Raw genomic sequence first — 15,142 nt, 5'->3', positions numbered from 1 at the left:
TTTATTTGCCATCTTCCTCTAATACAAATTATTTTTTTCTACTTCAATTCCTTTTTCCTATGACTCTTGACCCAGGCTTTTCTTCTATTCTAACTCCTTTGAAAAGACTCCCTTCCGCAGCAGCAGGGTGGTGGTGGTCTGAGCCTCAGCAGGAGGTGGAGGAGGAAGAATTCACTTTATTCCAGGGAATTTCACCTAGGGCCTGTTTTCTGGTTAACATGGCAAGTCACTGATGTCTAATTTTCACAGAGGGTCTGCATTCCCACTGGACATAAAATGCAAAAGCCTTTCAGTGACCGCTGGTCAGCCCACATCACTGCTGGAAGCAGGGGGTTTAGCAGATTGGGTGGTGACAGTGGATATTATATTAGGCCCGTTGCCTGGAGATTTCTTTACAGCCAAATGTGTCCCTTGCAACCTTCTGGAATAGTTGAATTTTGCTTGTTCACTCAGGGGGCTGTGCAGCACTTACCGAGTCAGTACCAGAGGTTCTTTGTGTTTCACTGCGGGACCTGAGCCTCTTGTGCACGGCTGTGTTCGGAAGGCAGCTGTGGTTGTAGTGGGCTGGCGTGGGCACTTTGATGGCTCTGACATTGAAAAGCTCTCTTTAAAAAGTCTTCGCATTTCAAAAAATAGTTGTCAAAGATTTTGTAATTGCTGTAAAAGGCATTTAAGAAAACGTGAAGAAATAGGTGTTCATCATTTGTGGTTTCAAGCGACTGCTTCAGATTGGATTTTATGGTTGCCAAGATAACCCATCAGCTGTTTCAAAGGTGCTTTCCAGTGTGTCCTCATCTTTCATGAATATGATTTCAGAAAAAACTATTTGTGTTCAGTGCAAGAGTACAGCAGGCTTTTTTGGTGAGCTTTGTTTGTTAATGGGGAATTTTTCTGCAGCCGTTCCAGCTGTGTCACTGAGGGTGGCTTGAGTTGTTCTCCACAGCTCTGCTAGTGGCATTTGCTTTGTGTGGCGTTTCCATCAAAAGTAATGAACTATTTCTAAGACAGGGTGATAAAGACAAGATTACAATCTCAGGGCTCTTGGATGAAGTGTTTGATTGTAAGTGTGAGCTGTTCAGTTTTCCAGAGAGGTTCCCCAGGACCTCCAATGTTAAGCACTGGCTGCTGTGTGCACGGCTCCCAGGTCAGCGATGAGATCTAGACTCTGCTCTTTTTTCCAAATTGCAGACTTCAAGTAACAATCTTTTTTGGTGCTTGCTCAGATCAGGTGGACCAAAACAGCAGGAAGTGCCTCTGACAGATTTCAAGACTCGAGTGTCTTCAATGAAACCCTGAGGATAGCCAACATCCAGCGACACCAAGGAGGCCGCTACTACTGCAAGGCCGAGAACGGCTTGGGCTCGCCGGCCATAAAGTCCATACGAGTGGACGTGTACTGTAAGTAAACCGCTTGGGACCTTCTTACCATGCTCTCTTAGAAAGAAGTGACTAGTTTTTCTGAAGTCTGGTCTAGAAACCAGAGCACTTCAGGGCAGATTCTGCAGCTTTTATGGTCAGAAGTCTTGTGGCTGCTCCCACTGAAGTCAGGTGGGGCTGCTCTTGTACAGACATATCTTAACAAACAAATAAATAAATCACAATACTATGGTAAGAAAGAGGAAGCTGAGGTCCAACTCAGTCTGCCTCTATATCAGAGGAAGATTTGTCAGCAGCACGCATGGGGTGAAGATCTAGCACATAGTACAGCCCTTAATCTCGTGTATGTTGGCTGACCTTGCTGTCAAAACTAGTAAGAGAGCAAATACAGATGCTTTTTTGTTGCTTTGCTTTAATTGGTCACTAGGGCTGATAGAAAAATAGGAAACAAATGAAAACTTCATACTGCAATCAATGTATCCCATGTGCTTGAACAAAAGAAAATAAAAACAAAAAAAATGCCCATCTGACCTGCACAAACTCCAGGGTCAGATGAGGCACGGCTCCAGTTCATAGTCAGACAGCTTTTCACTATAGGTTCAATGGTAAACTTCACGTTTAACTGTAATTATGTGATTGGATTCAGCTGTGTGAAAGTGAAAAGATCTGAAAGCCCTCATGCAGCTGTGGTTTTGTGCACACTTCAAGTTAAGAGTCTAGTTAAAAGTCTGTTTGAAATACTTCAAGGTGGAAAATCTTTGCAATATACGTTTGGAGACTCTCATATAAAGAAACATGTTCACATGCACATACGTAGTTAAACCGAGTCCTTCAAAAAGAAGCTTGTCTTGTGACTAGATAAGCATTGGGCTTTTGCTTTTCCCAATATACCCTCTCTCTGTCGGATGAACTTCAAGATGTTTGCTACTTCACAGACCCAAATGGTGGTGATTTCTGTGGTTCAGTTGTGGGATGGTGGAGAAGGGCAGTTGCCTCCTGGGGGATTTTCTTGCCTTGCAGAAATTTTCATGAGGCTCTCTTAGCCTCATGATTTGCTTACCAAGCTGTAACTCATACTAGTGCCAAATTTCTACATCTTTTATAAACAATAACCAAATGAGTAATTGCTCATTAGGTTGTTGAAGTCCAATAAATACGCAGACAGACCCTGCTGACTGCATTCAAGCACACCAGGCAGAGCAGGTACAGCACTCGGTACTGGTAACAGGGCTGGTCTGAGGCTTGCAGTGTGGATGAGGAGGCGTTCAGGGCTCGGCGGGGTGCTTCGTGGTCCCACTGCTCTGGCTGACCCCGTCTTCAGGCTGCCTGGTGAGCCGCCACCTCCTCCAGGACGCACAGCTGCTAAAAGTGTTCCGTAGGTTGGCTCCATGTAGCTGTTTGATTAAAGTCCTTAAGAACAAAAAATTAAGTCTCTTCTTGATGGCGTTTGAGTACCTCTTTCTTGCCCCAGTGCCCATGGGTGAGATTGTCCTTCATCCTTAATTTTAGGTGTGGCTGTGAACTGGTGGTGGCAAGCATGGTCTCGAGGCTGGAGTGCTGTGTGATCTGAACAGGAAAGGTTTAGAAACGTTGTTTGGAAATTCTGGTTTTTCTCAGCTTAGATTGAGACTTCCTTCTGGTAGACATCTTTTTCCTCCCGTTGTGTTTTGTTTAGCTATTAATCTGTGTTCTTGGATTTGCTGTCTGGGATTTATTATGTTTTTGTTGTTTTGTTTTCTTTTGAACATCATATGCTGCTTCTTAATGCACCTCAAATACAGATGTATTTCTGGAACATGACAGACTTCAGGTTCCAGCTGTGATTAAATCCTAGGTGATTTCCCATCATATGCAGGCTGATATTTTACCGGGTATTGTCATCTGTTAATGGTCAGATATTTGTAGGCAGGCATTGCTGGTGCAGTAAGCTCAAGGTACCGGTGTAGATTGGATCTAGCTGTGAAGAAGATAGGAGAGAAAACCCTGTACACCACAGAAGTCAGGCAAGTTAAAGCTCATAAGAAATCAAAGTATTGGAAAGTGCAGTGTTCCTGCTGAAATTTCCAAATAGCTTAAAATAATGACGTTTTATCAGTGGATATTTTGTTTTGATTTTCTGTTCATTTAAATACCTGCAGGAGGGAGCCAAGAGGCCGGAGCCCTGGCACAGGCTGCCCACAGGGTCTGGGGTCTCCTCGGGGACATCTCCAGCAGCTGCCTGGCCGTGGGGCTGGGCACCCTGCTAGGGGGCCCTGCTGGGGCTGGGTGGGGCAGAGGGGCACCCAGAGGTGCTCCAGCCCCAGCCGTGCAGTGATTGTGCAATGCTTTATAGACCGTACGTTGTGTCAGGGGCTCTCAGCAGGACTGTTGGGTGTGGGTGTGTTTTCTTGAATAATTGCCTGTGAGAAGCTTTTGCTTAGAGACCCTCCAAATGAACCAGAAAGGTTCAGAGTACTCAGCCATTGTTTTATATCAAAATGTTTTTTATTTTGTTGTTAATGAATGTTTAGCAGGATGATGTAGAGAAAGGCAATTTTCCTCATGGATTTAGGTAACTTTCAAAAATAGACCTTTGAAACAAGACTATACTCACTTTTTGAACACAAAACTTTATCAATGGAGCAAGAAAAAAATGCCTTTAATTTTGCGATAAAATCACAAAATCTCTTTAAGTAAACAAAATTTTTATTTCTGAAAAATCTATGGATGAAAAGTCGCCATAAAGAGAGAAAACCATATTATAGTTGTATTCCACGTTAGTTTTGGATCCAAGAGCACTTTTGAAGAGCTAATTTAAGTCTTCAGCCTCTAATTTAGGATTTGAAAAGGCGCTATACTTGTATAGCTTGGAAATGATTTGTTGAAAAAAAATCCACAAAAAAGTCTTTGCCTCCTCATTCATCTCCATTACTGGTACGCTGGCTGGGTGGGAAATTTTAATATCCACACTGGGTTGGAAAATATCACTCTCCAGTAATTTCCTGGGTTTCATTTTCCCGTTAGCTCTGGCATTCGGCAGCACTGGTAACCCCGCTTGCTGCTGCTGCAGTAACTCGTGGTACAGATAGAAATGGTGGCGGAGCCTGGCCTTGGTCAGTGTGAGGGGAGAGGGGAAGGTTACTTTATTTTTATGGACCTCTTGCAGTCTCGAAAATACTTTCAGGTTTGCTTTTATAGGAAGGCTCCATCAGAGGTCTGCCAGATGCATTGCACAGATCTGCAAGTGTTGAGTGGCTTATCTGTTAAAGAAGTCTCAAAATATCGTTATCAATTACCAATGATTTCAGACTCCAACCAAACCTTCTGACCATTTGGTTTGTTATATGGCTTCTCGGGCACTGGGGCCGAATTCCCAGTGTGCAGGGAGGCGCTGGCTGCAGAGTGGCCCCAGAAACCTGCCTGCAGTGGGGCACCAGCAGCTGGTGCTTGGACTCTTCTGTGTGTTTTGGGTCTTACCCGTGACGTGCCTGGGAAATGCAAGAGGGACCCATGTCCTGTGAAAGCCTTTGTTCCTTTCTCTCCCCTGGTGCTTGTTTCTATTTGGGACCATCCACAAATGGTGCTTACCAGGTCTCAGCTCACACACTGCACAGCAGGACCCAGATGGACAGGTTCATTTGGTGTTTGGAAGTAAATAACATTTGTCTTCATAGCTGTATCTTATTCCTTCATCTCTGCAAGTACAATAGAGGCATAATGGCTACTTGGTATTATTTTGGGGGACTCCATAATTCTGATTTACCGTTTTCTAAAAACTATCCGGCTATTACTCTGAATTATATGCTGCTTGAGGGCATTTCTTTTATTGCTGTTAGGCATTAAAAAACAAGAAACAACCCCCCCGCCCCCCCCCCGACATTTGATAACTACATTCATGGGTAAGGATCAGAAGTAAGGAGTTAAACTAAACACGTGCAATTGTTCTGAAAATAGCTGGGGATAGAATTCCTCTGCTGGACTGAAGGGAGAACAACTACTTAGTGAAGAATGAGTATTTTGTGTTGTTTACAGCCAAGCAGGTAACCGTGTGTCCTAGCGGGCTGGTTTTATTTGGTTCTCATCAGACATGCCTGCTAGATTGCTATATCTCAGAGAGCTCAAGGAATGTCCTATAGAGGCACCATTCCCATCATGGTGCATTCAGTCATGACACTGCTTTTAGTGACGTACCAAGGAAAGGGAGGAATTTTCTTGGCACTTCTGCAGGTGAAGGTGCTGGCACTATGCGTACTTCATTTAAAGCTACCAAGAGTAATGCTAAACAAGGCTATGATCTCTTCTGTTCCTTTACCGTACACAGATCTAAGTCAAACCATCAAAAAATGGCAGTCCTGTTTGGTCTGCTGTCAAAGTATTTCAACGTTTAAAAGTGGAAGGAAGAAAAATGAGGAATCTGTGTTGCCAAAGTTCTCATTTCATCTGCTGCTCTTGGAAACAGAGGAGCCCGTGCCTGTTCCTGGGCAGGCACAGAGCTTCATTTGAACACTTTCCAACTCCTCACCAACTTGGTTTTCTTTGCTAGTTTCTTCTAGAAAGATCTCCTTTCTGCTTTCTAGGCGGGGTGGGACTGGTAAATAAAAGAGTAACATTCACTTTCTCAGAAGACAACTTTCTATCCTTACCTTATTTATTGAAGAAAAGAACATTTTGCTCCTCTGGCTTTGGCTGAAGATCCTCTTTTCTTGCTTCAGGTTGAAAGCAAGGCACCTGCTCACCTCTGCAGTATATTCTCAGGAGGAAGGCTTCCATTCCTGCTTAGCCACCAGGAGAAGAAACTGCTGCAGACATCCAAGCTGTGTTCATCCTAGGCTTGAACTCTTTTTCTTCTTCTTTTTCTGGAAGTATCCCTTTAAAGTGTGTCTTATCTTTCCTCTTTGAAGAAAAAGCTTTTGTACTTGACTCCTAGGAACATTTTTGCTTGAGTTTTGGAGGACACTTTCCCCTTTTATAAGGAAGGAAGCTTACTGTATAAATTAAGTCTTTTGATTTAAAGAAGCAGAGCACTATCAGGGCTTTTATGCTTGTTCCTGAAGGACAATTTACCAGATTTTTAACAAAAAGGAAAAAAAAAAAAAAAAAGTACTAAATTGTTGCATTGAAAATGTATTTTTTTTAACCCTCTTACTTCACAGATCCTTGTTGGACACAAGGCCAGACTGCACAACCTGAGTAAAAGAAATTGAAAAGAATTTTAATTTATGTTAAAAGTTTTCTGCAATGAATTTGGAAGTCAGGATGAAGAATGTGTATCAAACAGATTCAGCGCACAGATATGGTGAGATTTTATTGTGCAGTATATGAGAGAGATACGCTGGCAGTAAACATTGCTTGTTGAGGAAGATCTGCAATTCCAGGATCTAGAGGTTGATCTGGGGCTTTAGGAGGAACAACCCTTACTTTTGTTCAAAGATCCACTTAAATCCACTGCAGCTCTGTTTCCAGGACCCATCCCTTTACACCAGCTGAGTTAGATACGTGTTGGTGTGCGTGTAAACTCTCACTGTGCTTAACACGTGGGGTGGTTGTAGGTATCTTGGGTCTCTGCTTACCATCTGAGAGGTTTCCCCAATTATTTCACTTCCCAGTTCGAATCTAACATTCCAGTTTTGTATGGTTTGCTCATGTGGCTTCTGCTTCTCTGACGGTTCTCAAGGTATGTGGCCGCAGCAGTTGCTTTTGCTGTCCATCATCTCCATTGCCACAAGGAAGTTTTTATTGTAGACAAATTCAGTATCTGCCCTAGGCTACCCATGAACATCATCAGACAGCCTCAAGACTTGTTAACAAGGACCGGGGGTGCTCAGGATCATGTCCTAAGCTTGTGATGGCAGCGAGGATAAGATCAAAGCAAGATCAAGCCTTGGACCCAACTCCAGGCCCAGTCTTCATGCCCTTATATTGATAGGGATCATCTCAATCTGAAGAGCACTGCTTTCAGAGGTGCATTTTCTTGCACCAGTGCTTGTCTGAGCCCAGAGGTTTTGTGTGACGCAGCTCCTCCTGCGGCTGCAGCCGTCCCCCAGGGGTTTCTCTGCGGCCCCGCAGTCGGGGTGGCACCTCTGGGGCTGCAGGACTGAGACGTGTTCCGTGCTGACAGATTATTTCAGCAAACAGGGAGCATCACAGCTTCCCTGGCTTGGGACGACACAAAATGCTGCTGATAATATGTGTCAAATGACACAAATATCAAACTGCTAATCTTCAGCATTGGAGTGCGTCTCCGAGTAGTGTGTGCCATCACAGCTCTGCGCGAGAAGTGTTATTCAGAGGGAGCGCGGGGCTGTAATTCAGAGCTCACGACGCTGGCTTCCCTTCTCAGCCTGGAAGAAGATATTTCAGGGAAACGCTGAGCTCTGTGCAGGGGCATTTAGTTGCATCGCCCTGTCTCTGTCATTACCGTTAATGGCAGTCATATTGCTCGGCCCCACACGCAGCAGTCCAGGTTCACCCCTAATTTCCTGCCCACGGCACAAATCTTGTTGTTAGCATGCAGAATCAGATTTTATGTCAATAATTATTTAATTCCTAACAATTTATTTGCTGGGCCACTGCAGAAGTACTCTGCATCGTGCTCTAGCAGGTCACTACCATAGCATTTGAATGTGTCTGACGGAAAGCCTTAGCTTTGCTTTATTTTTTCCTTAATGGCACAGAGACGCACACAGCTAGTAAGATATGCTTATTTATGTAGAGCAAAACAGTCCAATTTATTCTTGTAAGGTCGTCTGCAGTGCTGTAGGAGTCAGAGGGGTGGGTGTGATGAAGGTAACCGAGGTGAGGGAGGTTACAAGAAGCTAATGAAGACGCAGGGCTGGGAATGGGGAAGGGACTTAACCAGAACTGCCAGCTGCTCCTCACGCCGCCCCTTGTGCTCCGTCCTTCTAAGCCTTCCCTGTTCACCATGGTCCCAAGAAGCCAAAGAAACCGGATTTAAATTTGGTGAGATGAGGAGGAGGCGATGCTTTCTGCTGGAGTGCTATTTTTGTTCTGGATAAGATAACGACGTAGTCTTGTTGAATTACAAGGAGGCTGCCCTTCGATTCCCTCTTGCTACAGTGCTAGTATGTGGGCAAGTCCACCGGGCACCAGGAAGGAGAGAAAATGGGGAAACTTCTACAGAAAAATATCCAGAAGCGAGCTCTTGTACAGGAATTCTACTGAAGCAATTCCTGCATCAGTTCACAGAAGGGATTTGTAGCAAAACCCTGTTGTATGCACACAGCGTCATTGGTGGTAAAAGCGAGTGTTGAAGATGGTGCTTTCTGGTGAGCCTTACAGTATGCCCTTATAATTGCCACGTTTGTCTTTCAGCATCCCATGTTTTCCAGTTTCCATTGTATGAGTGTGTTAAAGAAATTGCTTTCACAAACCTGAGGCACTCTGCTTTCTCCATCCTAAATAACCCCCAGATTTTAAGTTATAGGCACTGGCAGCATCCCGTTCTCTAGATCTGCATGTTGTTGTTGCTGCTAGAATTCTTTTTAATGTGCAGAAATGTGCTTTTAATGTGCAGAAAACTCACGTAGGGAGAAGAGATCATGTTTCCTGTAAAACAATAACACATGCATTCCTGTAAAACAATCATACACACAGCTCTCCAAGACTTTACAGAAAATCTGCAGTTGCCTCGGCTGTTTAGGGGGCTTTCAAACGTGGTCTCCTGCGCCTGCTCAGGGTTCCCTGTTGCTGGCACAAGCGGCTGGCGCGGCACACGGCCGGCTCCCGGCGGGCTCTGCAGCGGGGACGCTGCCCGCCGGGGCTTGGCTGGCACCTTCAGCCCATGCGTTTGTGGAGCATCTTGTCTGCACTTTCCTCTGCAGATGTTTATATCAGTCTCCTGGTCACAGCAATTAAGATAAAATTCAGGGAATGAAAATATAGTTCGGCTGCTTCATTAGTTTTTGCGCTGCCTCTCTGACTTGTGTTTGCCTTGTTCTGGCTGCAATGAATCGTGTTTTTATTGCAGTGACATTTTTAATTTCCATCTCTGGTATCTGGTGATATTCATTGATATGTTATTTGATCTTCCTTTCTGTTCTTTCATTTATCAGAAGCCCAGTGACATGCTTAAATCCTCATACATATGGTTGAATGAGAGATCAGAAATAATGAATGAATTTTTTTTTTTTTTAAAAAAGGAGGAAAATTAATATAAGGCAATACCATCAGCATTGTCATATAAGGACAGCAAATATATTCATCTTTCATCACTTTTTTGTATGATACAATAAAAGAAGATACTTGGAAATGAGATATTATACAAACGGAAAGCATTTAAAAGCTTTCCCATATTGATAATTGTAATCTTTCAACATGATAGAAATATAAATGTAATCTGTGGGGCTTTGCTTATGCCCGGTCTGAGGTCAAATTTGCGTGCTGTGATGCTGGGGGCTCTGGGAGGGTGGGGGCGGTGGGAGAGGGGCAGCGAGCGGCGCTGGGGGTCTGGGCTTTGTCTGGTGCTAGATCTGCGCAAGCCTCCTGACAGCTGAGGTATCTGATGGTGGAGGTATTTTCACCAGCCCCTGTTCACCTCCTACCTCATAGGAAGCACGAAACAAAGACTTGGGTCCAATCCACATGCAATATGTGTATTTTGGAGCTGTGGACGTGTTTGGAAAGTGAGAGCAAGCTTCATTGTGAAGCAAGGTGAGGGAGTGCTGCAGCCTGCTCCTGTCGAGCAGATGCATCGCCACGCTTGCACATGCAGTGCTCTTTGTGGGAGCAGCAGAGATGCTGCAGAAAGGTGGGTGTTGGTGTGGACCCGTTGGTGCTAAGGCACGTCGTGTCGGCTTCCCGGGTGCTGGCAGGGCAGTTGGGACTGTGCTGCTGCAACTCACCCAAGGAGGTGTCACTTGGGGCATCAGGCAGCAAGCGGTCTTTTGAGAGAGAGCTTTTTGAGAGGTCTTTTTGAGAGAGACCTTTGCTTGGTCTCTGGGGCATGGTCGCAGCAGGGTTTTTGTACGGTGAGCAGCTCGTGTGAGCCAGGAGCAACTGTGAAAGCTGTGGGCAGACGTACTAGTGCCCAGACTCACTACCTGCTGGTTTCTGCTCCCCGTCTTTTTGGCTTGACAGCACCATTTTGAAACACTCCTGCTCTAACAGGCAAAAAGGCATTGTGCAAGGTGCTTGGGCTCACTGAACCTGCTGCGGCCATGGATGCTCACCAACACCACAGGTACCTGTGGGGGCTGGCCACCACACAACTGACCCACCCACAGCTGTAATGGGAGCACGAGGGAGTGGTGGAGGAGGAAATCACTGACACCCAGTGCTGCTGAAGGACTTTTTTTTAATATATGTATGTATATAAATTAAATCATCCCCTTGGTGCAGAGTCACTGCTGCAGTGCCAGGGGGTGGCTGAGGGCTCAAACCCCTTTCTGAGGACTTGTGCGGTGGCTGCAGCAACAGAGAGGTGTCAGCAGTCTTTGAGCACAAACCCAGGGGCAGGCCAAAGCGCAGGAGCACGGAGAGATGTGTCAGCTTGCCAGGACTGGGGCTAACATCAAGTAAGAGCTCAGCACCTCTCATTTTAACTGGTGAGTAGTTAATCCATTTGGTACAGCCGCATAAACTGCCAACAGGGAGCTGGTGAGATGAGGAGTCTCGTGTCACTCGCTGCGTTATTTGTGTCCTCGTGCATGCGACTCGAGATGGTGCTCACCCATTATTGCCACCAGCCCGTGGATCTTCTCATCACCACCTCTCCCAGTGCTGCTGTCTGGTGGGCCATGCTGGATGTTGGCATCGCAGGGAAATCATGGCTTTCCCTAAAACAAATTTGAAACGGGGAAGACTTCTTCTCGCTGTCGTTACTTTGGCCATTGCTTGTGCCTGCGTCTTCCATTCCCCTGGGAGAATCCGCCTGTCCCTCTCGATCTTGTTCATGAATCCTTGCTGGACGGTTGGATACAGAGGAGAGCTGCCTAATTATCGCCTGAGGAGGTACAAGATTGCAGTGGAGGATGCATCTGGGAGGCTGAAGGACAGATGATGATATCTCACAAATAGATCAGAGGCTGCTTAGCGGTACTTGCCTGAAATTAGTTTCCTGCTATGTCTGTGCACGTTATCCATGAGGGTAGGGAAAAGCACCCAGGCAAGGGTGGGAGTGTTGCAGAATTTCAGTGAGAAATGAAAAAATCCATGATCTACCCTTTTATTATCCAAAAAGCAGTTTGCCTGAGGCGTACAAGCAGAAATGCCTTTTGTAAAGATTTGTTGTTTTTTTGTTTTTGTAATTTCAATGCACATGTAGACTTTAAGAAGTTTTCTGTAACTTTTTATCCTTTTTTTTTCTTTCTTTTTTTTTTTTTTTTTTTCCTGAAAAAGAACATGCCTGAAGATTGTACTTTTCTTTGCACAGGACCTGGTTCATTCTGCTTTCTATATAGCTGTCACCCATGCCGGTATAGAGGTTTCTGCTTCCCCTGGAAGGCAATATGTTGTGTTCTCCAGTAATATGTTGTTGCTTGTTTCAATTGAGGTCTTGCTCCCTGGCATGGGAGAGCAGGCTGGGCTCCCTGCTGTGGGGTTCGGCTCTCGTGGAGTTGTTGTGAAACAAGATCTGGAATACATTTACGTGGGAGCCAGGAGAGCTAACCCAAACCGGACTGCTGCTGGGGTCACCGAAGCCATCCCTGGTGGTGCTCATCATGGCAGCTCAGACTGCTTGAGGTGCTACTGGTAGAAATCACATTTGAACCTTTCCTGCTCAGCCTAGCAGTGAAAGATGTTTTCCTGATGGATACAACAGGTAAGAAGCTGATAGTGAGCGTCTTTAGGAAGGTTAAGCAAAGCACAGCGTGGTGTCCGTGGACATTATTGACCGTAGTGGGCTACGGCAGCAGCAAGGAAAAGTAAGGAAGGAGGTAGCTGTGTATTGTGGAACAAGTGAGGCAGCTGTGCCATAAAATATTAATGCAAATGTGGAGCACTTACAGTAATTTCAATACCTTTTTACACCCCCAGCAGTCACAGTATTCAGACTGAATTAAATAGCTTTGCAGTGACTGTTAAATGTTATCAGCTCCTTACTAGCTTGTGTGCATTTTTATTTTCTACTATGAAAATCTTTGTACAAGTGAAAGAAAAAAGAAAAAAGCAAGCCTGATGTTGTTCGTGCTGATGAAAGGTTGTATTTAATGCTTGTAAAATGCCAACAAAATACTTGCATGTTCAGAATTGAGCCAGAATGATAAAATGCTTTGCGTGCTTCATGCACTGCAAAATTCCTGGTTTGTGGCACACTTCTGATCAAACCCTTTATGGTAATTTTTTTAAAACTTACATAATTGTGCACATCTAATTTTTTCAGCTGTGTGGAAAACCCTGCTTTGCCCAGCCATGCAGTTTAACCTCTTGTTGCTCCTTTCATGCTTTGCCAGGCTCTGCACAATGGCCTGTTGCAACTTACTGCTCATAACAAACACTTCTTCCTTTAAAACTTGGTGGGAAGTTGAAATACCAGGAAACAGCCTCAAGGCACAGCCCGAAAGCTGGCTGCTGCCCCAGGCACTGCGTCCCTTTGGGGTGTGTTTAAGCAGAGTCCCAAACAGAAAAGGAGGGAGATGTTTTGCCCCACGTGGTTCCATTCTCCTTCCCTGAGTTTGTGCTCATTTTTCTAAAAGTGTTTCGCTTCAGGGTGCTTGACAGAAAGCTGTTCCAAGTGTGCTAAGACCACGTTATTCAGAATGAGGGCAGCATTTAGATGGGTTTCTTTGTCCATTTCTGTAATGCAAATTGTCTACGTATCTTCTGTTTTCTGTTTGAAACATGCAATTGAAAATGCAGACCCCAACTGAGGTAGGTGGATATGGAGATTCCCCATCGGGTGCTAATATGGGAGCTGCCTGGATGCTCCTGAGTGCTGGAACTTACTGTGAACACTTAATGCTGGCCTGGGGAGGTGGCACGGCAGGGTTGTTTGCGTGTGATTCTCACTGCCTTGTCCAGCCATTTCGGATCCCCTTGAGGCTGGAGGCCTGTGTCTGTGTGCTGCTCTGCAGGGCAGACAGAGCTGGTTAGTAGGGATGGAGGGAAAATGGTTATGGAGGGGAGGAGCCTCCCCAGAGTTTCTGAGATGGGAAAGCAGATGAGTACTATAGCCCAAGAACAAAGGTGGTACAATCCCTGCAAGCCCCTGGGTCTGTGTGTGTGATTTTCTGGGCTTGTTACATTTCCAGGAGGGTGCTGTTTGCAGGAACGGATTGCTGGTCTTGTTTTCTAAGAACTGGGGACTCGCACTGAGGAACAGCAGCTGGTAGTCAGGAGCCCTATTAATGTGGCAGTCAGCGTCTGCATCCCACTTTAATAACAGAAGACGGAGTTTTCTGGGTGTTGGCAATGTAGAGCAAGCAAGAGCAATGCTCACGTCTCCTGCACTTGGCTGCACCTGTGGGATGGAACACCCGGTGAACGACACCTCTCCCGGCTCTGATGGGAAGAGAGTGGGATCAGTACGAGTTTATCTGCGCTCCAGTACTTCTGTTGCCAGCCATGCCTGGGGTGAGGCCTGCATTTCCCATCACCTGCTCGCTCAGGAAACACGAGCACCAGAGGAACACAAAACCGCGGCAGCTGCTGCGAGTGCCCTGGAGGCGCGCAGAGGAGCAGAGTGGTGGGATTTGGCTGACGAGCCAGACTCCAGGAAGGAAAGAAGAGAGAAGCAGCGGAGAGAAGCATTTCAGCAGGCTGTTGGAGTGCAGCTTCATTATTTCCTTTCATTGCCACAGCAAGCTGTTTCGGGTGCTAATTGCAGCCCCATCAGCTGAGAAGACCACCGTGAGGCTTCGAGGTCCTGCTCCACCTGCCGTGCCTGGCAGCTCCGCTCACGGTCACCTTTTACAGGCCAGGGGCTGGGCTTCGTCACAGCCCAATTTCCCGCTTCTCTTGTTTAAAAATCATTTAAAATGCAGCTGCTATTTTAAGCCTTGGCAGCCTGCTGATGGCCTGATCTGAAATGATGTTGGTTTGCCTAATAGCTTGGGATTTTTATGCAGTAGGTGTTGGGACTGCAGTGTCCCTAATAGCATATTTTAGAGTTCTGATGGATTTTTAAATAGCTTTCCAGCGTTAAGGCAGGCTTTCCTGTAATCCGCTCTTTCCAGTAAAATAGGAGCCTGGTTACCTACTGATCCGTAGTTTTCAGGATATCTATCCATGCCCCTTCTTTTCCACTCTTTTTCACTATTTTTTGCCTTCATTACTCCATCAAGCTCCATTTCAGCCTGCACTGACAGAGACCCCTGTCAAACTAAGCTTTGTTTATAAAAAAAAAATCTTTACTTAACTCTCTCTTTGAAATAAGGGAGAGTAAGGCCGGAGAGCAGCTATGGGTAAGCAAATGTCCCAAGGTATTAAGTGCTTTGTGGCTTGCTCACAGGATTTGGGGGGATGCTTTTTTTCCCCAAATCATTTTCAGTTCAGGCACACAAGTGTCAAGTAGGTCACTGGGGTACAATGTATAGGAAATTCTATTGCATGCAGGTTTCCAGAAAAAAATCCATTGCTGTTCACATTTCCTTTCCTTTCGTAGAAGTATTCACATTGTCTGTGTTTACTGAAAATAGGAACATGTGCTCCTGTGATGCCCTAACACTGTGAGATGGGAAGGGGCACCACCCAGAACCTCTAATGGGAAGTTAAGAGCATGTGTAGTGTCCACATTTAATGTGTTCTGTTTTATCTTGCTCCAGTGTGCCGGAGGCACTTCTCATATATTAAACTGACAGTGGTTAGGGAAAAACTGTAACTCTGCATA

At 45.5% G+C, this 15,142-nt stretch overlaps 1 protein-coding gene across 2 annotated transcripts in view; it reads left to right on the top strand.

Annotated features, from left to right (window-relative positions):
• MDGA2 (MAM domain containing glycosylphosphatidylinositol anchor 2) overlaps window positions 1-15,142 on the top strand; it is a 339,526-nt gene that overhangs the window by 132,297 nt on the left and 192,087 nt on the right. For both annotated transcript variants that reach the window (XM_040559492.1, XM_040559491.1), the window contains one exon: window positions 1,224-1,398. In XM_040559492.1, the coding sequence (XP_040415426.1) occupies window positions 1,224-1,398 (175 nt within the window). The remainder of the gene's footprint in view (window positions 1-1,223; window positions 1,399-15,142) is intronic.

Source organism: Cygnus olor, chromosome 5, assembly GCF_009769625.2.
Source record: "Cygnus olor isolate bCygOlo1 chromosome 5, bCygOlo1.pri.v2, whole genome shotgun sequence".
NCBI lineage: Eukaryota > Metazoa > Chordata > Aves > Anseriformes > Anatidae > Cygnus > Cygnus olor.
Note: the sequence above shows the minus strand (reverse complement) of the source record. Positions and strands in the feature narration are given on the sequence as shown.